This window comes from Gavialis gangeticus, unplaced genomic scaffold, assembly GCF_001723915.1.
Source record: "Gavialis gangeticus isolate Ggan-Ray unplaced genomic scaffold, GavGan_comp1, whole genome shotgun sequence".
In the NCBI taxonomy this organism is placed as follows: Eukaryota; Metazoa; Chordata; order Crocodylia; family Gavialidae; genus Gavialis; species Gavialis gangeticus.
The window spans coordinates 55,153,144-55,180,537 of NW_017729034.1; the positions used below are offsets into that span (position 1 = coordinate 55,153,144).

Consider the following 27,394-nt stretch of genomic DNA (forward strand, 5'->3'; position numbering starts at 1 on the left):
AATCTCATATCCTATGACCAGGTGACCTATCACCTGGACAAGGGAGAAGAGATTGATGTCATATATCTTGACTTCAAAAAAGCCTTCGATCTGGTATCCCATGATCTGGGATGATCTGACCAGAAACTGGCCAGTTGTGGCCTTGGGTCCACCACGATCCACTGGCTGGGAAACTGGCTCCGTGGTTGGACCCAGAGGGTAGTAATTGATGGAAGTCAATCATCATGGTGCCCTGTGACCAGCGGGGTCCCCCAAGGCTCTGTCCTTGGACCCATACTGTTCAACATCTTCATTAACGATGTGGACATTGGAGTCAGAAGCGGACTGGCCAAGTTCACCGATGACTCCAAACTCTGGGACAATGCATCCACACCCATCCTCCATACAGGAGGGTGATCCAGGCTGACCTGGACAGGCTCAGCAAAATGGGCAGGCGAGAACCTGATGATGTTTAACACTGAAATATGCAAGGTTCTCCACCTTGGGAAGAAAAACCTGCAGCATCCTCATAGGCTCGGCAGTGCTACACTGGTTAGCACTACAGAAGAAAGAGACTTGGGGGTCATCATTGACCACAAGATGAACATGAGCCTACAATGCAATGCTGCGGCTAGTAAACTGACCAAAATGCTGGCTTGCATCCATAAATGCTTCCCAAGCAAATCCCGGGACGTCATTCTCCCCTTATACTCGGCCTTGGTGAGGCCGCAGCTGGAGTACTGCATCCAGTTTTGGGCTCCACAATTCAAAAAGGATGTAGAGAAGCTTGAGAGAGTCCAGAGAAGAGCCATGCACATGATCAGAGGTCAGGAAAACAGACCTTACGACGACAGGCTGAGCTATGGGGCTCTTTAGCTTGGAAAAGCGCAGGCTCAGGAGTGATCTGATGGCCACCTATAAGTTTATCAGGGGTGACCACCAGTATCTGGGGGAGCGTTTGTTCACCAGAGCACCCCAAGGGATGACGAGGCTGAACGGTCATGAACTACTGCAGGACCATTTCAGGCTGGACATAAGGAAGAATTTCTTTACTGTCTGAGCCCCCAAGGTCTGGAACAGCCTGCCATCAGAGGTGGTTCAAGCACCTACATTGAACACCTTCAAGAGTAAATTGGATGCTTATCTTGTTGGAATCCTATGACCCCAGCTGATTTCCTGCCCTTCAGGCACGGGGCTGGACTCAATGATTTTCCGAGGTTCCTTCCAGCCGTAATATCTATGAAAACCTAGTAGAGTTGGAATAAGTGAACTGTGTATGAAGGCCATGTCTCTATAGGCCTGCCTTTGTAAGCATGCTGAGAATATCTTGAATCATCTGCAAAAGAGCTTCTAGTTTGACATTCTGAGAGAGGGACTTGTGGCTTGCCTTCCTGCGGTACAGGCTGGGTTGCTAGCTCCAGTATCCACTTCCTCTTATTGTGCTATCCCTTCCTATTATGTTTTGTTTTTCCTCTCTAAACTTCAGAAGAAGAGTTTTTTTCTGTATGTGATTATCATAAGATTGTTGTGGTGAATGTGGTGGTGGAAGGTTTCCCAAATGATCATCCTCCCTGCTCCTCTGCTTTCCTGGGTCTTAATCATAATTATAAGTGCGGCATAGTCTGTGCTTTTGGGTGCGTCTTCTGTCTTGTGGACGTTGACTCTAGAGGCCAACTTGCTTCTGAGTTCTCCAGCATCTTTCCCTGAGAATCACTGCTGTGCAATAGGCTGTTGATGGTGTTTACATTCTTTGCTTGAAGCCATATGCCGCTTGTACTATCTTGCAAAGTCTGTGCTGTCTTGGCAGCTGCATGTGACTGATGGCTGGACACTGTCCATGTACTATTGTTGTCATTCTCTTCTGACAACAGGTGCTTTCACTGTCTTGGTGTCTGTGGGACTGTGTACTCCTTTTATATGTCAACACCATTCATAGGCATGTGAATAGCTTCATTCTGATTCACAGCTGAGTCCACTGGCAGGAGTGGCAATTTGCATCTTCTGGAGCTTATTTTCTGCTGAGATAACCTTCACCCTAAAGCTTACGGTTCCCATTTACACTTCTATCTTGCACAGTAGAATTTTCCAGGACTCGCACAGCCTCATTTGGGTGTGATCCCAGAGTCTGTTTGCATGAAAGGACAGTGAATTGAGGTAGAGATCCAACTTATGGGCAGCCTTTGGATTTATGGGTGGGAAAACTGAGAAGTAGCTGGTCCAAATAGCTCCCCCCATATGCAACCTAGTGACAATCCATGTTTGAATGTGCATAGAGCTAGGCAGCAAGGGGCATGTTCTCATCTGGCAGATGGAACATATACTATTTGGGGATGTGAAACAGGGTATACTCACCTGTATAATTTGCTTGCTGGAAGTGATGCATGGCTTCTAAACTTTCTCAATATATATTTCAGTGCAACAGAATTGTGCCATTGTGAATCTGTAACTCTCCCAAGTCCCATGCAAATGTAACTAAAGGTTTATCTAACCACTCAGTTCACAAAAACTAAGACTGTCCCTAATTTACTTTTTTTTTTTTTTTAAATAAGGAATGCCTTTAACTGCTTGATTAATCTAGGGCTTACTCAAAAACGTCACAGACTACAGGCTCTGATATCTTTATGAAAAGGCTGGAAAACAAAATGACAAGCTTCCAGAAAGTTTACTTACATAAAGCTTCTGCATACCATGCCATATACATTTAACAGTATATACCACCACAGGACTGTCCAACTGGTAGCCTGTGGGCTACACCTAACCAGCGAGGGGTCATGTGTAACCTGCAGGTTCCCATCCAGCCACCACTCTCCCCATTGCTTTGACTGCTGCAGTGGCCAGAGTCTCAGTGGCATGGGAGCATGGTGGGAGGCCATGTGAGCTTGCTGCCTATGTAGTGGTGCCAGTGCAGGGGCTCAGGAAGGGTACTTACACTGCTTGTGTGGCAGTGATGAAGGAGGAGGGAATTACCCATGCAATGGGCTCACATGGCAACAGTAGGGGTGTGCTCACCAGCACCGTGGTAGTGGTGAGGGGTGGGAGTGCTGGAGAGCTCGTGTGGCCCCACACCATGCAGCTTGTACAGTGTGTGGCCTAGGGCCTGCAACCAGTGTAGTGTGTGGCCCTGGCTGCTGTGAAGTTGGACAGTCACATACTAGCATCTGCTTCTGAAAATAAAAGTAATTTGTTCAAAAAGAAATACAGAATGGTCAAAAGCAATTTTTATGTCTTCAGTGGGAGCAAGATTGGGCCCTTACTTGTAGCCCCACCATTGCTTTCCTAAATATTTGCACATTATGGTGCAAGTTTTACTCAAAAGTAATATTATCAAAAGATGTATCATCTGTTTTCAAGGAATCCCCAGGAAATCTGTACAATTTTCCCTGTCCTTTATATTCTCCAGAAAACACTTACCTCAGACAAATGATCTTCTGCACCAAATGAAATATCTGCCACAACCTGTTAAGAATATATTACAAGATACATATTACCCACAGTGTACAAACATTAGGTTTTTTAATGTAGTTGTGTAAAGGCACCATAGTACATAATAAAAAAGATTATAGTCTGAAGTAATAGGCTGTTTTGCTGCATTGATATAAAGAAACGCTTTAGACATCAACAAAGGAGACACTTGAAAGCTAATTTTCATGCTGCTTATAATGGAGTGGCAGTAGCCAGCCCGCAATTAAGTTTACATATGGGTTTTTGGGTTTGTTTGTTTTTTTGTTTTGTTTTTATAAACTTTAGTTTGGCCTACTCTGTACAGTCTACAAACAAAGAAATATCAACATTTAGGTCTAGGGCTCAGAGGGGTTTTTATCAACTTTATAATGCATGTAAAGGTACCATTTGAGCCACTTTGTTTAAAATAAAAACTGAAAGAGAAGAAACACTTAGATTTTTGGATTTACTTTTCAAGATATAGTACACTGAAACAACTGTTTCTTGATCAGGCTCTAATTAAAAATTAAGATTTTAGGCCTCAAATCTATAAGCAACTGTGACCCAAAACACTCTTATATCCGAGTAGGTTTTCACTACCATCTTACAGTGAAAACACAGCCTAGCCATATACATTCCTTCACAAAATTGGGGTTTGAAACAGTAATCTCAGAATGGTTTAAAAGGGTGGGTCAATATCACCTAGATTTCATGTGGAGAAAGATTAATTAATTATAGAGCTGAGTTAAAAAATGGAGGCTTAGCAATGAGGAAAAGGGAGAAATGTCACAAGAGCTTAATTTTATCAGACAAATGAGAAGTGGGAGTCTTTCCTGAAGAGATGAATAATAGGGGTGTACAAAGCAGGCCCTATTCGATTCAGATTTGGCCAGAATCAGAGACAGTGATTTGAGCAGTTGATTCAGATCATTATCCCTGATTTCATTCAGCTGAATTCGAATCTGAAGATTTGATGCCAATATGGAGAATCACGGATTCGGACACAGACACAGCTTTAAATGTTTTTTCTCCATACCTCCAGGTACCAGCATGGCTCGTGATCTTTGCAATGCTGGGGTAGATGGAGCATCCCACAGGAGTGCAGGTTGGGGAAGGGTCCTCCACGTGCCTGGTGGTGAACCCAGAAGTGGACCTGAAACACTTCCGGTCCATTTCTGGGTCCACCAGGGAGCACACAGGGGCCCCCACACCCTGGCTTGGCGATTGGCTGTGGGGGGACCCCAGGTGCTCCCCCCAGACCCAGGAGGCACCAGTCGCCAAGCTGGAGGGGCAGAAGTGCTTCTGGTCCACTTCTGGGTCTGCTGCTGAATGCACTGGGGAGCCCCCGCCCCACACCTGTGGGACAGTCCATGAGCCCCAGTATCACAGTACTCACAAGTTGCCTGCTACCTAGAGGTATGTAGAAAAAACATTAAAAGCTGTGTTTACGTCCAAATCGATTCAGAGGGTTCCAATTCAATTTGAAGAAATTAAACGGTCCTCTGATTTGATTTGGATTTGGAGATTCAGCCACCAAATTGGGCCGAATCTCCACCAAATTGAATCAGGGACCAATGCTTCACACAGCCCTAATGAATAAAGCTATGACCCCCTCCAAATTCAAATCCTTTCCCAAAACCCACCTCCACTGTGACACCAACAAGAAATCAGCCAATGGGTAAGCTAAGGGGAAACTGGGAGAGTCAGTATTAACATAATTATAAAATTATGTGCCACACGTATATGAACATGCTCTGTAGCCCTTAAGTGAACAGAGTTAAAAGGTGCTGCTCTAACAAAGCAACATGCTTAACATCACAGCCACATATGTAAGAGACTGTAAAAATCAATATCCTATAGTGCCTGGTTTCAGTAATGCACCAACAAAAAAGGGAATGTTGAGGTTTCTTGAAGGCCTAAAATTAATTCTGGATTTCCTAATCTTTCATCTTATTTATTTAGACTAAGTAGCACATTCTTGTAGGGATTAATCTTTATGAAATACAAAAGTCTCCATGGAAAAGCCAGTGTTTACTAACAGATGGCACAGTGGTGTCTGACACACCTTGAGTACACCTCAAACATCAGTGTGTAAAACAGTGGGGGCCATCCTATGATGACCCAACTGTTATATACTAGCCATCTACCCATTGCTGCAGAATCCTTCTGCAGCATGGATTAGGCTACAGACCACATCTTCAGATGCTGACCTTAACTGATGCTTAATCCTGACATTTAAAACAGAGACAAATTTAGTTTCCAGATAATTTTTGAAGCTCTACAAACACAATTTTTAATTAAAACTAAAATGAAAGTACAGTTTGTTTAGACCTCTAAAAGCTTTGTTCTTTACACCTGGCAAATTTCTCTCTTAGATTACAGCCATTTAATTTTCAGTAATGTGTTGCAGCCTGCTGACAGTGGTTTTACTGCTGGCTGCTTTCACTGAATTCTGAGACACTTGTATCTGTCATGACAGCAGTGACTTCTTTTTAATGAAAAACATCATGTTAAAATGAAACATTATCAATTCATCACTTACGGTATCAGTATTTTTAACCCAGCTGTAATTCTCTAGCACTTGTGAAAGTATGTGGAGAGGTTGTTTATAGAAGAGGGGTGAACTGGGTGCTTCTACACATGCATTAGCACACTTTTGTTAGTGTGCATTACATCTAGTACCTCTGTTGTGAGGTGCTAGGAAAATGCACATTAGCCTGTCTTAATACCCATCTTAGCCTGTCATTAACCGGACAGCATGCTTTTTAAGTGATGCTTAATGTGCACTAGCCTATTTTAACGCGCATTAACTAAAAAGCTCATTTTAAATGATGCTTTAATAAACGGATGCACATTAAAGCACATGTGTAGATGCGTGACCTTGATATCAAAAGAACCTGGAAGCCACTACTTTAACAACATCCTCTCTCCGTTTCAGTTACTAAGAAGAATGATGCATAATTTATCAGTGATTATGATGCAGTAACCACCAACATTACTGACTGACAAAAGGCATGGATTTGTTTTTTTTTGTTTTGTTTTGTTTTTTACCTTGGCACTTCAATCCCCTGACATCTCTTGCAATCTAGTAGGTGTTTCTTTGCTTCATAGGGAGTAAGAGGGAACACTGCACAGCATGCCAGACAGTAGCAGCAGAAGGAGAAAAAAAGGATAGGTCAGGGAATCAAGCCAGCAGGTTCATGAGTATTACGTTAATAGAAATACCTGGCCTTAAAACCTTCCTGATACAGGTAAGTCTAGATACCTATGACTGGCCATTGGCATCTCTGACATTATAAGAGGTTTTAGCTTAAAAAAGAAAATATCAATAAACAAAAGCCAAAGCAAGGACGTATGAGAAGAAATGAAACAAGCAAGAAATGAAGAGAAATGAAATGTTATTGTACATACATCTGGGTAAATTCTGGTATGTTTCAGAGATCACCCAAAAGCACACTTGAACACTATTCAAAATAAAGAAAGAAAGAAATCCATCACCTTCACCTACAACCAAGGGAAAGTTCACTGAGTCAGCTAGAACTGTAGAAATTTTTCAAAACAAAGCTAGGATCCATAGGATGTATTCACCTTGAATTCATAGGGATCCAAGTAGTATTAACCAAGTTGGGGTGTGGACAGACAAACAAATTATACTATGTTAAAAAAAGGGAACAGGGGGACTTACTGCAGATCAGCTGATACACAGTACATCTACTCATGCAACTAGTGTGAACAGATAAACTCTGGAGCTGTTTGAGCTGAAGTAAACTTCTCCTGTTGAAGCATCTACACCTGTACCTGGGACAACAGCAATCTGAGCCGGGACGGAGCAGGCCCAGGCTGGCAGCAGGCTTGAGGAATCAGCTCCATGCTGTAGCACCAGACAGAAGGACTAGCTGGGGCACAAGAATGCCAAAAGTGTGGCGATATATGGCTAGGAGACAGGCAAGAGTTTGTCTCTGTTGCCTGGGCTGACTGGGCTCAATTTATGGCCACAGTCACCATCCACACATGCATTTCATTGCAGTTAATTACTCCCTGACTACTATCTTATGGCAGAGTTAATTAATTTACCGTGCCTTAATATTGGCACATGTGTAGACAGTGACGCTTTACTAAGGAGCTAATTAGATTACTCCACAGTAAAATGTGTAGTAAATGCACCCAGGAAGTGCTTCACATATCCACTCTATCCTGCAGTAAATGGAAGGTAAACAATAGTTGCAATAAACATGCAAATATTTAATTCAGGGGTACGCTACTCCAGTTTAACTTCCACATACCAGGAGAACAAACATACAGTATAGTTACTACGGATTAGATGATATGCAGCAAGTTTCCCCATACTCTGCCTTTTAACACAAGACTTATTTATCTGTCCACACCCTTTGCCTGCAGGAACTTAATTCTACCAAGTTAGCTCTGATTCTAGGTAGCAGAACAACACATCAGCATATGAGAATCTATTTTCTTCCACTCGAAAGAGGACTTTGTTCTGATTCAGGCTGGTTAGTGTTGTTTCTGGCTTTGTCCCAGCAAGTTAAAAACAACTATGTTGTTCTGACTAGCTCGTGGTAGTTCCAGTAGGATGCTGTTTGTTTCTGGATGTTTCTGCAATTTCAGAATGATTTTTGGATGGTTCCACTGGATTTAAGTTCTAGCAAAAAACAATAAAGCTGTTTCTGCAAGCAGAGTTGTCAGAGTTTGTACATGTTTCACTAGGTCAGGAGCTGCAAGAGAAAGTTGGCTGATAGGGTTATTCTGAGACACCACTGAATCTTCAGCATAAGTAAACTACAAAGTAAAAGTTCTCACTGCCTTAAGAAATATAGTCAGAGGTGTAAGAGGGCAGCTCTACACCCAGGGCAGAGGCAGTGCATGGGGCAGCACCAACTGCTGTGCTACTGATGACAGTCACATAGCCAGCCACCAGCTATAACAGCAGCTATTGCTGCGTCCTCTCCAAAGGCAGCATCCAAAGCTACTGTCCCTGTTCCCTGCCCTGCCCTCCAGTAATGCTTCTGAACATAACACTGAGTTACAGATAATAAACTTGTAAAACTATCTGACCTTTCAAAGAATGCAAAGCCTGAACTCTCGGCATTAGGAACATGACATTGCGTGACCTACTGAGGATAGGCTTTATTTTTTTAAAAACAAAAATAAAAACTTGACTCCATTGTCAAGCAGGATCTGAATACATTATTTGCCCTTTCCCTTCATGTGTACCCCCTCTGCCTAACGATAGTTTTGTAAGGAAATCTGTGAGGAAAATTACTGCATGCAAGGAAATTGTATCTATAGTGCCCTGCAGTGAAACCAATACCCAATTTGCCATAAGTTTTGTCAGTGATTGGAAGATAAATGATTCACTTATAACATTTTGCTTTACAGTTCAATTGCCATGGTAAGTACAGCACTTCTATGTAAAGTGCATGTTTTATACACGTTACTATGACTCTCTTTGATACTAGTTTCTAATAATCCTGCAGACTCTAAACAAAGTCTCTTCCTTTGCAAAGGAATTAGAGGATATCTTTTCAAAGGATATGCGATTCCCCCATGGCCTAGAGCAGAGGCAAGACAGCCATCCTCATTGGACAGAGCTCAATCTTACCAAGAAATGCATTTTACACAAACCCTCAACCACCCTGTTAAAGGCCAATAAAACCATTTTGATAAATGCACATTCTCCCATTACGTGAATATCTTTAATCTCTATTTCTTGTTACATGATCATTATCTTGTGATTGATTATTAAAGGTTATTGCTAAGCTGTTCCAGAAGAAGGACCTTAAAATCCTTTCATTGGTCAAATTAGAGGCACTAAAAGCCACACAATAGTTTTTGCCATAAGCATGGAATTTTTTAAACAACTACAAAATTTCCACAACTAGGCACAGAGTTTGCATCCTAGAAAAGTGGTTCCAACTCTCTCAGATAAATGCTTTTATAGAGCAGAAGACTATTTTTTTGCCTTACTCTCTTTCTCTCTAAAATAAAAAACAAAACAGAAAATCACTGTGGCTAAGCTCGAAGAAAGTTCTAGTACATTTATTGAATATTCCAGCCCGTGATTCACTTCTGAGATGTGCTCCCTGCCTGACATTTCTGTTTAGAGGAGTTAATTGTTTTAAATGTCTAACTCAGTGGCTCCCCAGGTTTTGGGCCATGTGATCATTGGCCACCTTCAACATTTCCTGCAGACTGTCCCACACTTTAACATCAAACTTGGAATTAGTCTGAATTCTGCCGTTTCAGACTAGTTCTCCTAGAGTTCTGCTTAAGTCCCCTGGAGAGATTGTGCAAATCTTAACTTCGACCACAGGAAAAAATCAGTTACCATCAGACCCAAACCTCTACAGATGCTGCATTTTTGGAATGGGAGGCAAGCATTTATTACACAACAGGACTGCTAGCATTATCTTTGCAGATTCACAGAGAAAGCAGCAGATAAAAATAAAAACCACAGCTGGCCATTTAAGATAAAAATGCCCTCTGCGTGAAAACTAGTCTAGCTGTGTAAAATGTATCAAACAAAAGGCTGAAATTATCATTTATAGCCTGAACCAAAATAGAATTTTGCAAACCAGAAGGGTGGGTAAAGGCCTGGCTTTTGGTAAATCTCAGTCGGTACAAATGCACTATTAAGTATCAATTTTCTGCCTAGTGCAGAGTTCAATGGCTGTAAACATCATATACCATTAAGCATGCATATAATTTTTGTCAACACAATTCCAAGGTAATAAAAATGACAACAACTCATGGTAGGGGGAGTTTTGTCATACTGGCATGATTAGATGATAATGCTTTTTAACAGCTTGCTGATCCTTACAGTGCAGTTAAAAGATTACCAGACAGTTGTAAATATTTAAGCAAGACAAAAATTCCAAGCAAAACACAAAACTTAAAAGAGAATGTCAAGGCCTCTACACCTCACCATTTTTCCCTTTTAATATTTGATGTGAGCTGGAAGCCTGCCAGAGCCTGAGCTAGGGGAAGACTGACATTCCACTGGAATAAGGGACCCTGCTTCTCTTTTCCCTGAGGCTGATGTAAATCAGGTGTAAAAAGTCAACAGAGCGATGTCAGTGTGAAACTGATGTAAGTAAGAGCAGAAACAGCAGATGCTGTGTGTTAAACATATAAAGCATGATGGATGGCATGGGAATATTTTCTCAATAAAGTGTAGCTGTACAGTACGTATTTGTTACTGGAATTCTCTCTTTTTTTCCTAAACGGATTAATGGTGAAAGGAAAAGGAGGTTGAAAGTGTTTTCATACAGCAAGTAAGCCATTTTATTTGGACCTTTCTTGAGGCCAAATCCAAAATTCATATTAGCCTGCTCTGCTGACCCATAATCCAGTTGCACCCCCTGTCCTCTCCAAATGAAAAACAAGAGCAGCTCTTGAATGCAACCAGCAGGAAATTTCAGATACCTCTTTCAGCTCACAGGGTTTGGGGCATGGGGCAGTACCCCACTCTGTGCCTTTTGGGATGTGATTTTCTTTTCCTTTTTCAGGATCCAAGCAGCTATCAGCCACAGTCTCCATCTCATCTGCTTGGTTCTTGTCTTCCTCAGAAGCACAGCAACCAGCTTCTTTCAGCTGAAACCCTCGGATCAACAGCTGACAGGCCTCCAAGTCAGCTTCCCACACTCTCTGGAGCAGCTGGCTCCCACAGCTGAAATAAAAGCCAAAAGATAATAAAAACGCAGTTCAGGGAGAATATTTCCTATCACACAATTTTTGGGGGTTGGTGTTTGTTTCTGTTTTCCTACCTAACAAAAAAAGGGTAGTTCAATGTTTGCACAAAACCTCAGCACATCTTTAAATGGAAATGGGTTATTTCAAGCTGAGTAGTAGTAAAAGAACATCAAGACAAATCTTTCTGATAAGATGCTGTTGCTTACTGTAGCATGCACTGTAGGGATATTAGACCCCACCCTGATTTTACTTAATAGAAGTCTTGCCATTGCCTTCAGTGGGAGCAGGCTCACTTGATTTAGTCAGCTCCAGGGGCTGCATATCTGGAATCCCAAAAATAACTCATATTTTCCCCTCAAACTGCTCTAACCATTACTGACAATGGAAAAATTATTATTTACAGTAATAATAATTGAATCAAATTCTATTTTTTTTAAATTACTAGTGTAAATATTATTTTTACTAGAATTAAACTTTGACCTTACAGGCTTTTGCAGATTGAAGTTTATCTAATAAGGACTTTTTTCCCCTCTCTTCAGTCTCCTCCTATTTTCTTCTGTCTATTTTTCCCCATCTATCTTTATGATACTTTATTGTTCCCTTCAATCCAAGTGCAGAACAAACTGAAAACATGTTTATATTTAAAGATTCTTCACAACTTTGCAATACTGTATCTTCTTTCATTCAAAATTCTCTTACTTACTTTAAAGACCCATTATTGAAACTTTCCATGTACAGATCTTCAATTAAGTCAATGAGAATTGCATGCATACAGGGTTTCACAGGATTACACGCTAAATATTTAAACCTGACATTACCTTTGCAACATATGGATATATCTCAACCTCATTTTAAAGATGACAGACTTACTAAAGTGCAGTTGGATAGCGGCAGAGATGGAAATAAAACCCAGGAGTCTTGATTCCCCTTTAGGAACTTATAGAGAAGTGGTGTTCAACCTTTTTTCATTTGCAGAGCCCTAAAAAAATGTGAAGGGAGCTGCAGACCCCTTTGAATTGTAGATGTGGGTATTCACATACTTTTGATTAATCATAGTCACCTTTTGTGGACCCCTTAGACAGTGTGTGGATCCCCAGGGGTCTGCAGACCACAGTTCGAAAGCCACTGTTCTAGACAATTTGTGTTTTGAAACCTAACAATTTATGTATGTTCTTCAGGTTCATTTGTGATAGAATTAAATATAATTAAATACATTTTCTTTTATATAAATTAAATATAATTGAGCCATGTCAATTAATGTATGCTTATCCATAGACTGACCCCACATACCAGCCCCATGTCGGATCAGGGCATGGAGAGACCCCCATCTGCAGGATGCAGCCTGCAGACTAGCCCTGTTACATTCATCTGGCCTGCGGGACCAGAGGACTGCACTAAATAAATGCTGGTATATTTTACTGTACATGCTGTATATTTTACTGGGAGTGCACATGTGGAACAACAGGGATTTTGGAACTAAGATACTGGATTTGTATATCTGATTATTTAAAGTGGAATGTGGCATGTGGTCTTCAGATTGCTGCCTGAATCCCAATGGGTCCCAAGCAATGCTAATTAGAAGGGAAGAAATCTTCAACAGGTGCTATATTCAAATTCCATGTTCCATCCAGTCAGCAGTCTGCCTACCCAGCCAAAAAGCACATCCCTGCTTCTTTCGATGCTAGACTTGGCACTTGTCAATCATGGCATTATGACCACTGACTTCAAACTTCTAGTAATCAGTAGGGCTGTGCAAAGCTTCGACTTAATATTCAATTCGACAAATATTCAACCTTGAAAAGTGAAAATTGAGTCGAATAGCAGCTGGTCGAATACCTGTCAAATCGAATACCAGAAGTCGAATATTAACAGCGCAGGTCGAATATTTGACAAGGGTCGAATATTCGACTTGCCTATACTGGATTCCCTGGGCTGGCCAGTGACCTGTCAGCATTCTCTGAGGTCCCTTCCAATCCCAGTGCTCTGGGGGAGGGCCAGAGAAAATGCATAAAAGGCAGAAGTTTTTCAGCTCCCCTGCTTTCTGCCTTGGGGTCAGTTTCTGAGCTGCTGGTGTCCTCCAGCACCTCTGCATCAGATCATGACAGCTGGGCATGAAGACTTAGAGAGAGAGGTCAGCATCTAAGATGACTCCTGAGTGTCTGTTATGGGCTTGAGTAACTGGGAGCATGGTGGAGCTGTCCACAGTGACCAAGGAAGGAAGTAGAGGGGAGGGTTTTGAGGGGAAGGATTAAGAGCTGTTTTAGCTTTCAGGTCAATCGTGTCACTAGTCATCCATGACGAGATGTTGGAAAGACAAATCAAGATGTTAATTTTGACCAAGGCTGAAGTATAAAAGTAGATCTGTGAGCCCATCCTGTAGAGATTATAGTTGAATTTGTGTTTGTATATGAGATCACCAAGACACAAGTTGCAGGGAGAGAATAAAGGGGACAAGTGACAGAGCTCCATGGGACTACTATAGAAAGCAGGAGGGAGGGTCTCCTTTAAATCTTGGGTCATGCTTTATTACATACATAAGGGGAGTTCTACCCAATGAGGCTTCTTCATCTTCTGTAAAGTTTAAAGGCTGCTGCTTCCCTCAGTCTCCATGCAAGATTCTCGGCGATATCAATGGGAGTGGGTTCTTCAGCCAAATAGCGTTTGAAAGCTATTTACAAGGCTAGCTGCAAGTCTGAGAAAACAGGTTTCCTACTAAGAGCTTTGCAGACGTACACAAGTCACATTTAGCTCCAAATCGCTTTAGCCTAAATGAAAACATATACTCATGTAAGAACAGCCAAAATATGTATATGTATATATACATACATAAATATATACATACCCACATATACATATTATGTATAAAACCCAGACAAGGAAACAGCATTTCTTGTAAGATTTACCACAGCTTATCTCAGGGATGTCTTCCAAAGACTGAACTGTGAAGAAAAATGGTTCACGTTCCACGGTAGCCAAAACGCTGTGTGTTTGAAGATGATACTGTTCTTTATACTGACAGTGAGAATGACTCTCTGCAAGAAACCCAATCTTCAAAGCCAAGAAAGTGAGATTGAAAATGAAATCAAGCATAATAAAACTCAGATTTGAAAAATACATAAGCAAAAGCTTGCTGTAGCAGGAACATCAATTAGGTAAAAGAAAATATTTGAGGAGATCAAAACTAAGCTCCTGCTTCAGGAAAGCATATAAGCATATGGGTAACTTCAGGTGCATGCTTAAGTCTCAATTACATTATTGTGGGTCATTGTCTGCAGGCCCTATTCAGGCTTCCATATTCACTCTTTGCCCTAGAAAAAGTTCCAGTGACATTAATGGGAGTTTTCCCTGAGTATAAAAAGATAGTAAGGAGTAATGAAAAGGGTCCGACAGAACTAAAGCGAGAATGTAATTACAAAGAAGGATACAGACACTATTAACAGCAAAGTCTAGTGCACAATGCTAGTTTAGCTGCCAGCAGAGAGCTGGGAAATCACGATCACAGGGGCTAGAAAGGACCTCAAAGGTCACTTAATCCAATGGCCTGTCCAGATGAAGGGTTCATACAGATGGAGAATCAGGAGCGTTGGTTTCTATTCTTGGCTTAGCCACTGACTACCATGTAAACCGAGAAGAGTCACTTCATCTCTCTGCACCTTTGTTCCCACTCCCAGCATTTGTCTGTCTTCTCTGTTTGTGCTCCATACCTGGGGCAAAGATAGTCTCCTACTATTTGTCTACACACTGCCTGATTGCCCTCTTAAGGTAACCAACAGAACAGAATCAAGGAGGAAGTTGATGGAAAGAAAAATCAAGATTAATGCATATTTCACTGACATAGAGAGACCATATCTTTATTTAACCATCCTTTTAAAGAAGTTTTCCATGTTAATACCATAATGTTGTGGTTTAACAGCCATGGCTATATATGAACATCACATGCTCCTTCAGAAATGCATACTTATGCCCTACCGTATCACTCCAGTTCTCCAGTCTTTCTCTTGACCCTTCAGGATTCACTCTGCCATCCCGGACAAGTTTTCAATGCCTACACCTCTACCTTTTCTACTGTTCATCAAAACCACACACTGCACAGCCCCTCTTGTGACAGGTTTGCAGGCAGGATTGTCGACCCTCTATACAACCCTGATATAGTCACCAGCTATAAAGTCTCAATTTCACAATTCAATACCTAATAATATGACACTGTATGTCTCCTCTATGACCACCGTGAGAGGTGGAAATCTCATTAGCTCATTACATACAGGACTACACAGAAGTTCCTAAGGCATCATAGGCTTCTTTTTGCTGTTCCTTATTTCAAAATGTGTTAACAACCCTTGTTTGCTCTTCAGCGCCATAAATTCTGTCCCCATCCAAGTGCTTTACAATTTAAGCCATACAAGACACAAGCTGTTCAATTTTTTTATTCCAAGGACTGGCTGGATGAGTAGTGGCACGGGGCTGGTCCACATGCCACATCCCTCCACCACGCAGGATCCAACACTGTTAGATTCAGGGCCATCTCCTTTGATTAGCATATATGCATACTCACAACTGCTCAGTTCAGTTAATGGTTTAAGAGTATTATTGGATTTATTGCTGACACAATTCTCACATAGCAGCACCTGCAACTAATGCTTCCTACTATTGCCATTTTTTATGGTACTCTCTCTCTTTCTGGCAAATGATGACCTGGCCTCAGTTACTCACAGCCATTTAAAAGATTGCCAAAAGCTCCAAGACAAAGTATGTGGATGACAACCAAGTTCCTCTGGCACAACAGAAATTGCCACAAGAAAAATAAAACCTGTCTCTGTGGGAGCTGATCCAAGACTGAAGAATAAACTACCCTAGGTAATAAGGCCCATCACAGACCTCACTACCCTCTGCTCCAAGTACAAGGGCTCTGCTTTCTCAAGGACATAGCAGTGCCATACATATTTACTTAAAAAAAATAAAACTAAAAGCTACCAAACCAAGATGGTTGACCATACACATTTATTCCTCTGTGGCGAGGATAACAGTCATATATGTGACAGTTATTAGTCCCATGGTTTAGTACTCTACTGAAAAGGCATTCAGGACCAGATCCACAAAAACAACTTAGGTGCTGAAATTCAAGAGGGCAAACCTCCAAATCCCTGCCTAACCTCTCAAGCCCCTGGGTGCCTATACATGAGCATGGAGGCTGCTCCCACACACTGTATTACCATGCATTGGAGCAGACTCAGTTAACCGAGTCTGCTAGAGCGTGTTGATTACTGCGCTCCAGCCAGCCTGTGTGTCTCATGTATCAGCATCCCCATCCTTCAAAATGGCAACAGGGTTGCTTTATCTAAAGCTTGTTTGATGAGCGTTAGATAAAACACCCCTGCCATCATTTTGAAGCATGGGGACACTGATACATGAGAGGTGTGGGTGCTTTAATGAACTCCAAGAGCCGTTCTAATTAAAGAACCCCACACCTGTATAGATGCTCCCTGTGGCTAAAAACAGACAACTAGTTTGATCTGAATCAAAGCATTTTATGCTGTATTTAATCCAGACCTTTTAGGCAATCAAGCTCAATGCCCTGCATTAAATAACTTTAAATTATTCAGATTAATACTGATTCAGAACAATCACAGCTAGTTAGACTTAACTGCCACGTAGGCCTAGTGTGTAAACGGCTGGGCCCCACCTGTTTTGATAAGAGTTGTATCCCAGCCTCGTCAGGGCTACATCAAACTGGTTGTCTGTTTTTACTCTATATGAGTCCAAGTTTTCTCTGGTAAGGTTCCCAGGAATAGCAAGTTCTGCTTCTAGGTGCAGCAGTGCCTTTTTCTTGCCTAGGTTGAGCCACTTGGTACTTTCTCAACTAGGTTGAGCCACTTTTTCTCACCTAAGCCTGATCAAAATCTATAAACTAGGCATTCTTCCCTGGCCTGTACATCCTGTGAGGTACAGTGTGGTAAGTATGCTCATGACATACCTAACACAGCTGGATGGGATCAGGCTCTTGACACAACACTGTAATGGCCACTTTCATTCAAAAACATGGCTGGAAGAAGTAGTGCTGGTGGTGCCCTCTCTTTTCACAGCCAGCTAACAGTTAGAGTAAAGCGGAATCACTTGAGCAAGAGATGTGAAGAGTGCCTCCATTCCAGACTAGCCTCTAGCCTGGAGTGAGAACAGCCTCCAAGGAGATGGGAACTATAGGTTTAAATGCTCTCAGGCAGAGAAGGCAGGTGGAGGTAGATGCTGGAAGGACAGGGAAGGTCAGACTTTAAGACACTCTCTTATAATCACCATTTCCCATTAGCTAGGTTAGAAGTCTCACTGCTCAGCACGTTAACTGTTGTGAACCCCACTGAAGCACTCAATTCAGAACCAAGCATTGCACTGCTGATGTCTCTTTATCATGGCGAATACATTATAGACTACATAGGAACAACACATATCCAAATTAAGCACTGTCACTGTCAAACAATTTCCTCTAATGCTCCAGGTGAATACTGAACTCTGTATCTGCAAACTTTTCTGTCTGCTGTGTCATAGACCCTGCTACTCTTTAATACCCTCTCTAGCCCTTCCAACATCTAACATGGGCTCCCTGTCCGGCCATTCAGTTTTGGTAGGGTGTTCTTTCCTGCAGTTCTGGCTGCCAGAAACAGTCTCTTCAGATCTTCATGTAATTTCAAACCTCAACTGAAAACAGCTTTCCCCTCTTCACTCTCTTTTCTTTCTCTCTCTGCTAGTATTCATTATTTAGTACTGCAATTTTGTATTTGCAGTAACTCTGTAACACATCCTGTGATGAAGTTTGTGTGAAAGACTGTGTACAAAACAAATGTGTACTATACTGTATAATTGACTTTGCTGATTAGATCTAAATTACATGACTTGCATTTATCCTAAAAATATTTTATTTGTAAACAATTTTAATTGGATTCTTTAATCTTTTTGCAAAGGACATTGTGATATCAATGCAAGTAGAGAGCTGCATGTATAAATTATTATATACTAAGATGGAGCAAATAAAGCAGCCTTTTCAACCCATATAAATAAATTCCTTTTACTATACTAAGTGATTCTGAATACAAAGAAATGTATTATTATTGTATATTTATTTCACAAAATCTGCAAAATTAAGGGCTGAATTTTCATACATACATATCAAAATTGCCAAAGCAAAAGAGGAAATGAAACAAAAGGGAATTGTGAACTGCAAGCAGGTCCCCATTTTGTGCATGTAGCTGCATGTTTTCTGCTACAAGACAATACATGCTTTATTATGCAAGATGCACAGGAAAGAATTTTTTGTGAGAAAATGAAGCCTAATATAGGAATAGCTTAGTTTTGGGGAAAATGGCTCATATTTTCTTTCAAAATCTACATTTCTCATTTCATTTAAACTCTAGATCTCAACAGCTGAAAAATTTCACATCAAGTCATGTTGCTGGCTTATAACAGGGATGGGCAAACTACAGCCCACAACCTGGTTCTGGCCCACCAACTGATTGGATCTGGCTCATGGGGAGCACCCACTAAATTATTGGGGCAGCCAATGCTTTGCTCCTGGCTGCACCCACCGGCCTCAGTCCAGGCCAGTGCACACAGCTTTCTGGTTGGGCTGCTCCCAGTGCAGCTGCAGCTGCCCTGGTGCTGCTCAGATATCCTTGCCTCCAGTGGTGGCTCTTCCTCCTGCTGCATCGCTCCAAGCGGGAAGGAAGCTTCAGCCAGGTGGCTCCTGCCCCAGCACACAGGAGTCCAGCTCCAGCAACAACTCTAGCTTCTGGCTGCCTTCCACCCACAGTGCCCACCCGGTGTGATGAGCAGCCACCTGCGGGTAGTTGAGTGGGCTGCCCCATGGTCGGGTGGTCAAGTGGGCTGCGGAGCAGGGACAGCTGTAGACCACACCACTTGGGCAAATGCTGCTGCACATGTCCCCTGCCCCTTCTTCCTTCCCTTACCCCTGGCTGGCTCCCAGGCAGCCCCCACACCCCAGCCCCGTACATGCATACATATTCCCCCACACACACCCCACCACAGGGCAGGGGCATGCAGGGAACAGATTGCAGCTCTGCCCTGGGCCCCAGCCCCAACCCTGTGCTGTCCCCACCATGTGATCCTGCAGTCTCCATGGAGACTGGCCAGGAGCTGTGCAGACAGGGCATGTGGCTGAGTGGACAGGGAAATGCCTCTGAGGATGGGGCTTATATCTTGGGGTGGTGACAGTGTGGGGCTGGGGCCCAAGGCAGAGCCGCGATTTGCTCTCTGCGTGTCCCTACTTGTGGAACCCCAACCTGCGGGCAGCAGATTACGGCTCTGTCCTGGTCCCTGGCCCCATGCTGTCAGCACCCCGCAACCTCACCCCATGATCCCAGCCTTTCCTGCCTGTCCCACTTCTGTACACTGTTGCCCTCCCACCTGCGGGCCCATCTCACATAGGGAGTTTTGCTGGGTTGCTGCAGCAGAGGGAAGGGTACTGACCTGGCCTGCAACAACTCAAAGTTCCCTTTGTGGTCCCCAGGCTCAAATAATTGCCTACCTCTGGCTTACAGTCTTTTTACTCCCTCATATAAATCTCACCCTCACAAGACGCACAGAATGTTTGTCCAAATTGGGTGCATAAAGTTCAAAATTTAAATCCATGCTTTCAAAGCCTTAATGTTTGTGTAAATATCTGATGAGACAACTGATATCATAAACTGAAAAGTTCTTGCTCCTGAAAAAATGCATAATGAAAATGTCAATGGACATTTCCAGTAATGGAAGACTTCTTATGGCATAAAAGATTCAGAGAGCTTCGGCAATTTGGGCAGTCCCCGCTCACTGCAGCAGGGAGCTGGACCCGGACTCCATGCTGGTAAGTAGGAGGCAGGGGAGAGGAGGGTGGAGGAGGGGACCATGGGGGGGACCCCTGCCAGGGCCCATCCCCTTCCTGCTCCCCCAGCCCCACTCCACCCCCCACCTGCTGTCCCAGCCCCCTCATGGCTGCTCGACCTGGCCCCAGCTCCTGGCTCTTTAAAAAAAAAAGCCCGGCACTCACGGGGTGCTGCCAGGTGGAGGGGAGGGGGGGGCGATCCCTGCAGTCCCCCACTGCCCCACACCATGTGGGGGGCTCTGCCATGAGCCCCCTGACCTCCTCCCAATCTCCCAGACCCCCGTGGCTGCCCTGTCCAGCCCAGCTCCTGGCCCTTCTAAAATACAAAAACCAAATTCCCCTGAACTCACTGTCGGGGAAAAATCACTGAATGAATCAGGCCCCAAGGTCACGGTGGGCTGGGGTTGGCAATTGGAACACAAACAGGCGGGATTATTGGCGTGGAGGTCTGAGGCACGGAAGCGTAATGGTTTAGAACAAAGGTGATTTATTTGACTTACGCTTAGAAGGCGTAGGTAGAGTTGCTTCTTTGGTTACAGTGGTACAACTTAAACAACGAGAGGGGTCCGTTGGCCCACGGGGTTCTTAAGTGAGCCCTTGCTTTCTAACCCCGGAGGGCTATGGGCGGCTGCTCAACTTAATAGTCCCAGGGCTGGTCAACAGCTCATGTAAGGATAAACAAACAACGAAACTGTAACGAGGTGACGCCAGTCCAAGTGGACGAACGGATGGTCGGAAATCGAAGCCGAGGTCAAAAGCCAAGTAGTGATGAGAGCCAGTGGGGTTGCGCAGAATCGTGGTCGAGATGATAGCCGAGGTCTAATACCAGGTAAGTTGTAAACGAAGCCAAAGTCGAAACAGTAGGGATGATCCGGATCGGTGGTCAATGATCGGTGCCAAAGGTAAATCGTAAGCCAGAAGATAGGTATATCAAAACAGCAATTGAGAATGATACGAAGCACCAAGCCGAGGAAGAGACCAATAGGCCTAAGAGCCTGACTGAGAGACAGCACTGAAAGGCACAGCCTCTGTCTCCAGCTAACCTGGTCTCCCCCCGAGGGAGGGGCTCCTTAACCTTTTATAACAATTTTGTGGCCAATTAGAATGCGTCCCTCAAAGAACTTTCTAGCCGAATGACATCATGCTCCTAGCTGGTTGAGCATGCGTGAGTCTGAGCTCTTCACTGTTACCAAGCATGCGCAGAGCTGAAAAGTAGGTCAGCCTGACTGACAGCTCTTGGGGTCGCCCAGGGGACACAGGCTGGGTGAGCCCAATGGAAAATTCCACGAGCCTGTCTTGCGCATGTCAGTTCCAGTTCTTCTGTGTTGTCAGCACACCTTTAAGATTTTCCGTGATACTCACCAGCTCCTGCAGCAGCCTTGGGGCTTCTGGGGGCTTGTGGAAGAGCCCTCCATGCAGTGTGGGGAAGTGGGGGGCAGCGGGGATCTCCTCCAACCAGGCAGAAGCCGGTGAGTGGAGGCGTTGTTTTGTTTTGTTCTTAAAGGGCTGGAGCTGGGACAGGCAAGGCAGCCATGGGTGGGATGGGGGCTAGGACAGTGGGAAGGGGAGGTTCAGGGGGCTCGTGGTACAGCCCCCCCCACGGCGTGGGGCAGTGGGGGTTGCCCTCCCCCAGGCAGGAGCTGGTGAGTGGGGTTTTTTTTTTTCAAAAAGCCAGGAGCTGGGGCCAGGCAGGGCAGCCATTGAGCGCGGGCCAGGGGATGGGCCTGTGTAATTTGGAGATTTGGCTGATTTGGCAGCAGCTGAATCTCCGAATCAGAGTTGGCCAGATCAATTCGGGACAGTGATTCGAATCACCGAATTGAATCACTGTCCCTTGAATAGGCTGAATCCAAAGCGAATACTAGCTACTTCACACAGGCCTAGTTTCTAACTGTGCTTTCAGTATACAGTGAAAAGCAAGTGGCTGACAGTACTTTCTGCTAAATTGTCAAAATATAAAACCAATCAGACACAGTCATTGACCCCAACTTCTCCTAACATCGTCTACTGCACCCATAGCATACTAGATACAGGAGCTGAAATTTAAACTATAATCTAAAAATATCCTGATAAAAAAATATTTCCTTCTTTCCCCACCCACAAAAGGAGCAACCTGACATCAATACCTTGAGGGCATAACCGACTTCTTGCATTTTATGTGAAAGTACAGATTATGTAACTACCTTTTCTGTTCCATGAGACTCTTCAAGAAAATAAATGGGAAGAACAATTTTTTCTATTGCTCAAAGCCAGTAATGGATATTTGATTATGGTTATTAAAAACAAGATCTCATACAATGCTGAGCAATAACAATTATAACATGTATTTGTACAGGAGTCAGAGAGGGGAATTAATTTTTTGTTTTCTTTTCATCTGCCAGCCACTCATTTTATCTGGCACAAAACTTCAATCATGGCCTGTCATTTTTCCATCAATATTCAGCATCACTGCTTTATACTTAAATTATCTCTGCTGGAAACACAAAATGATAGACTCCTGGAGCTGATTGTTTTCACTTTGATTCTTAATACAAGGTGGATGCCATGTCCAATTCTGGAAATTCACAAATTGACAAAAAAATAAGAAAGGCATCTTGTAGTGAGCTTTTACTATTAGTCCATTTACTTACTGTACAGTACATTTTTACCACATTATCTAATCTACAATACATGGAATTCACTGCCTTTGTTTACGATCATATTTTCTCCTTTAAAAAGTAATATGTTTTTCCACTAAAACTTCTACTGTACATAATCTATCCTACGGGTAAAAATATAACTTTGATAGATGAGCAGAAAACTACCATGGGATTACTCGTATTACAAAGTCCATGGACAAGGTCAGTTTCTCAACCCTATTTTATCATTCACCTCATTCATAATTTGATAAAGTTCCTTCCAGTTTGGTACAGGCACAAATAACTCAATCTCCATGCTGTTTGCCTTTGGCTCCTGTAATAATGGCAAAGTCCAACAATGTCAGACTGCAGTTCTGTTTGCTTGATTCATTGATGGTCAATGAATGATTTATCATCATTATCTAGTACATGGCTCTAAGTTAGATTCAAATAAGGGGTCCTGATTTAGGACAGAGCATCCTTATTCAGAACAGTATTTGTATGCACCTAAAATCCTAACAATGAAAATGGACCTAAGCACACGTAAATATGTTGTTGAATAGTGACTTCAGAATGGGGCTGAATTTCTCAGTTCCTGTTGACTTCAGTTAGAACTGAAGCTGTTCAGCAACTCTCAGAGGCACTTATGATCTCACGGGCACTGCCAATGCCACTTGCAGAAAAAATTAGTTTCCCAGCTTATACGATTGGAAGACAATACAGCATATTAGATTTGAAGCCTGATTTTTAGCTGCTGTAAATGACCATTCTTCCACTGTAGTCAGTACAACACTGCCAGTTTCCTCCAACAGAACTTCTGGCCTGACATACTGAAACACCATTCAGATTGAACAATAGAGAAAGGATTAATTTTAATTTCTTTTAGCAAATTAACATGCACAATGGAACTGATCCACTCAGTCCTCTCCATTTATCAAAGTCATGGTGGGTGTAGTGGGAAAGGGGTTTAGACTATTCAGAAGCACACAAGAAGGACTTGGTATGGAGAACAGGTTCTTGGCTTAAGAATGGTCATTTCTGGTCACTTATGAATATACATTCTCTTGCCCAAACCTACTGCCGTGGAAGTTATAAGCGGCAGCAGCCACGGTCAGTTGAATCTGGAATGTGATTTAGGTTGTGTGCTGCCAAAGAAATTGGGTTTAGTTAAATGTAATGGCAAGAGACAGGAAGAAGAAATGCCCTTCGGTGGATGTATAATAAGGAAAGATGGGATGTACTCATCACAAAAGAAAGAATGTACAGGAAACCCTTGCTATTCACGAATCCGCTATTCGTGGATTGGAATATTTGCAGTGTGCCATGCCAACTGGGTGGGTTGGAGCGAGTGCCACCATGGCTCCCTCTGGCGCTGCACCGAGCTCCTGCCTCTGCAGTTAAGCCAGACACAGAATGCTGCACGGGGTGGGGGAGGGCAGAGCCGGGGAGAGCAGAGTGGAGAGCAGAGCAGGATGGGTGGAGAGTGAGCCCCAGGGACAGGGAGAGAGGCAGCAGCAGCAGTGGCATCTTCTCCCCCGGAGGCAGCCAGAGTTGGTTCCCAGGCACTGTGGGGAGTCCCGCGCTTCCAGCCCCTCGCGGGGAGGGGAAGCAGGGGCCAGCTGTGGGGTCTGACAGGGAGCGAATGGTGAGGGTCTCCTGTACCTTGAAATTTAGGAATGTAACTAGGAAGATGCCCAAGAACAGCCAGAAATGAAATCTTGAAATCAAAAGCTGGCCAAATTCTGGTGACAGCAGTGATACCAGACACCCACTGAGGGAGGAGACAGCAGGATTTGTCCCACTGTAACTAATACAAAAAAGGTCTGGAGCCAAAATTTGGCTACTGGATGAGAAAAACAGGGAGGATAAGAAAAAGAAAGTCAGTCAATGGCCAGCGTGCATGCTAGCTGCCTTGTGTTGCTAGTAGCTGCATGCCTATTAACCTGTTGGATGCCTGCACAAACTATCAGCCTAGCAAATCATGTTCATACAAGTCAGCACCTGAATCAAGAGATACTCGAAACATCCTGCACTAATGCTTGTGCACAAAGAAATTCTCTGTACCTGCTTCACCCCTCATATGCAGGCTTTCCACATGATAGGGTGTATGTATTTATTTATTATTACCGTAGCGCATAGCAGCCCCAAGCAAAACCCTGTGATGGATGTCATATAAAACACATGGCAGGTTACAGGACACCTCATAAAATAATTATCATTATGATTAAAATGCTTGGAAGAGATGGTTTTGCAGCTAGGAGTCAACAGGTTGATGCTTATGCAAGTCAGACGGAAGTGATGCTTGTGGGAAGAGAAGAAGAATCCTTTGCTGTCCTGGTGCCATCTCCTTCAGTTAAAGTTATGGACCCACAGTTGATCACTTACGTCCACAGTGTTTGGAGCGTTCACAGGTTTCCAGCTGACATTAAAGGTCTCACCCAGTAATATCTGCAATATATACAATCGTGTCCAGCAGAGGTGGATTAAGATTAATTGGGGCCCTGGACCCGCCCCCACCACATGGCCCAGGCTCCTCCCAACCTCCACCCTGCCCCGCAGCTGCGGGCTCCATCCTCAGCTAGCACAACAGGAGCAACAGCCAGAACAGGACACACTACTCCCCAGGCCCAGGGCAGGAGCCATGGCTGCCCCTGCCTGCAGGTCCACGCTGGAACTGGAGCCTGGGACCACTCATGCAGAACCCTGCACAACATTGCCCTGCAGCCTGGCAGTGCCAGGGGTGTGAAGCTGCTGCCTGCCGAGCATGTACAGTGCAAACTAAGTGCAGACTGAGCTCCAGGCTCAATCCAGCTGCAGCAACACCCAGCAGCCACACAGGATTGTGGCCAGGCCAGGCCAGGACTTGGTTGCATTGGGGCCACCCCACTCCCAGCAGGTCCTAGCCACAACACTGCAGCATAATTCCTCTTGATCACAAGCTACCCTGAACATTGTCTTCTGTTTTGTACTTTGGTTTGCTGTAAAAGACAAAGGGTGTTGTTACATGTTACCTTTAAGCTGCACTAAGTGCTGTGGAGTGTTGAGCTACGTTAATGTTAGAATAAGCTTTGAGCAATCACACTTTAGGCTTAATGCCATCTCTGACCTGCACAACTGTGAATTGCTACTAGAGGGCTGGCAAACCAGAGTGGGGAGGGTGGGGTGGCAGAGATGTGTTACAGAAGCATGGAGATGGAGAGGGCATGAGGAATGGGGGTAGTAGTGAAATGAAATATGTCAGTAGCTGAAGTGAACTGAAAGAAATAAAACCTCAAAGAATACAATAGACTAATAGAGGAAATAAAAAAGAATTAAATAAACAAATGAATAAGTTGCACATGTTAACAATTTGGGATTGGGTGGGGGGATTCACAGGTGGGGATTGGGGAACCAGTTGGCAGAGGTCCTGTTGCCCCAGCTGGCACGGCTTGCACAGCTGGCTTGCTTACACTGCACAGGGTTGCACCCTATGGGCCAGGAGGAGGACTTGGCTTGATGCCAGTACCAATCTCAGGGCAGTGGAGTTCAAGGGGTGGAAAGTTTGTCCACAGAGAGCAGGAGGTGGGGGAAGGGGATCGTACATCCTGAGATGTTGGAGGATTGAAAATTGGTCACTATCTCCATGGCAGTCATGTGTTACTGTAACACAAACTGGGTAACACAGCTCAAAGATAAACTTCACCCAAAGTGGCATAACATAAGCACCCTCTAAGAATCTTAAACGCTAATGTTCATGCTTTAATGTGTGGACTTTCCTGTATTATGAGCTCTTAGTATAGCCTAAGGGTAACAATACCCAAAGTCAAGTTCAAGGTCTTGGCCTGGACACAGAATAGGCAGATCATCCCCTCAATCTCCAAAATGAAGTCTATAGAGGACGACAACTCTGAAAGCACAAACACACAATTTTACCACTTTTAAGTGGGAGAATGCCTGGCTGCTTGTAAGGGCATGTCAGCTAAATCTAGCATAACCAGATGTATAACTTGGCACCTGTACACCCTGGGCACTGGCTCTACACAGGGAAGTACCGGTGGCCATACTGACAACTGCAGCAGCGGCAGCAGCAGCCACTATTTTTTGCCCCTCAACAAAGGCAGTGCCTAGGGCTGCTGCCCTGGTTGGCCTCTCCCTCAGCTATGTTATGTGTACAACCATTTAGTCTACCTACTCCCATTCCAAACTAAATGAATCTAAACTGTGGTAACCTCTTTCATTCAGGGGCAAACTGCCTCAGTTTAACCTCCACTTTTCAGGGAAAAGAGTACAATGAGATTAACAGATATCAATGGATTGTTTAACTTGTATGGGATGGTTTGGGTCAGGCTGAGTCTGCCTCAGGTAGGGGTTTGAACTAGATGACCTCCAGAGGTCCTTCCCAATCCTACTATTCTATGGTAATACAAACTGCATATTTGCTAGTGTGAGAAAGCAGCATGAGAACAGTTAACACTGAAGAAGTGGGGAGATGTGAAGTATCAAAGGAAAAGATGGAAATATAATAACCAGAAGCTAACCATTTAGAAAGACTGAATTTTCAGAACATTTTCTTGATAAATAAGGGCAGTATTTTCTCTTGCTTGAGGGTGAACCCTCTCCTGCCCTCTGATAGCTTTTGACATGCCAGGTACAAAATGACCTGAAGGGAAAAAAGGAGCGTGGAGAAAAATGCATTTTTATTTCATGAATAAAACCCCAAAATCTCATTCTTAGTCACCTTGTCTTTAGCAATGCCCCACTGTAAATCAATCTGGAGAGATCAAAAATCAGAGAAAAGATAAGT

The 27,394-nt window shown here is 43.6% G+C and overlaps 1 protein-coding gene across 1 annotated transcript in view; it reads right to left on the bottom strand.

Annotated features, from left to right (window-relative positions):
- Positions 1 to 27,394, bottom strand: part of DISC1 (disrupted in schizophrenia 1) — a 483,854-nt gene that overhangs the window by 55,215 nt on the left and 401,245 nt on the right. The window contains exons 11-12 of the mRNA XM_019527173.1: positions 10,861 to 11,104; positions 3,391 to 3,435 (exon numbers count right to left, since the gene is read on the bottom strand). Of these exons, the coding sequence (XP_019382718.1) occupies positions 3,391 to 3,435; positions 10,861 to 11,104 (289 nt within the window). The remainder of the gene's footprint in view (positions 1 to 3,390; positions 3,436 to 10,860; positions 11,105 to 27,394) is intronic.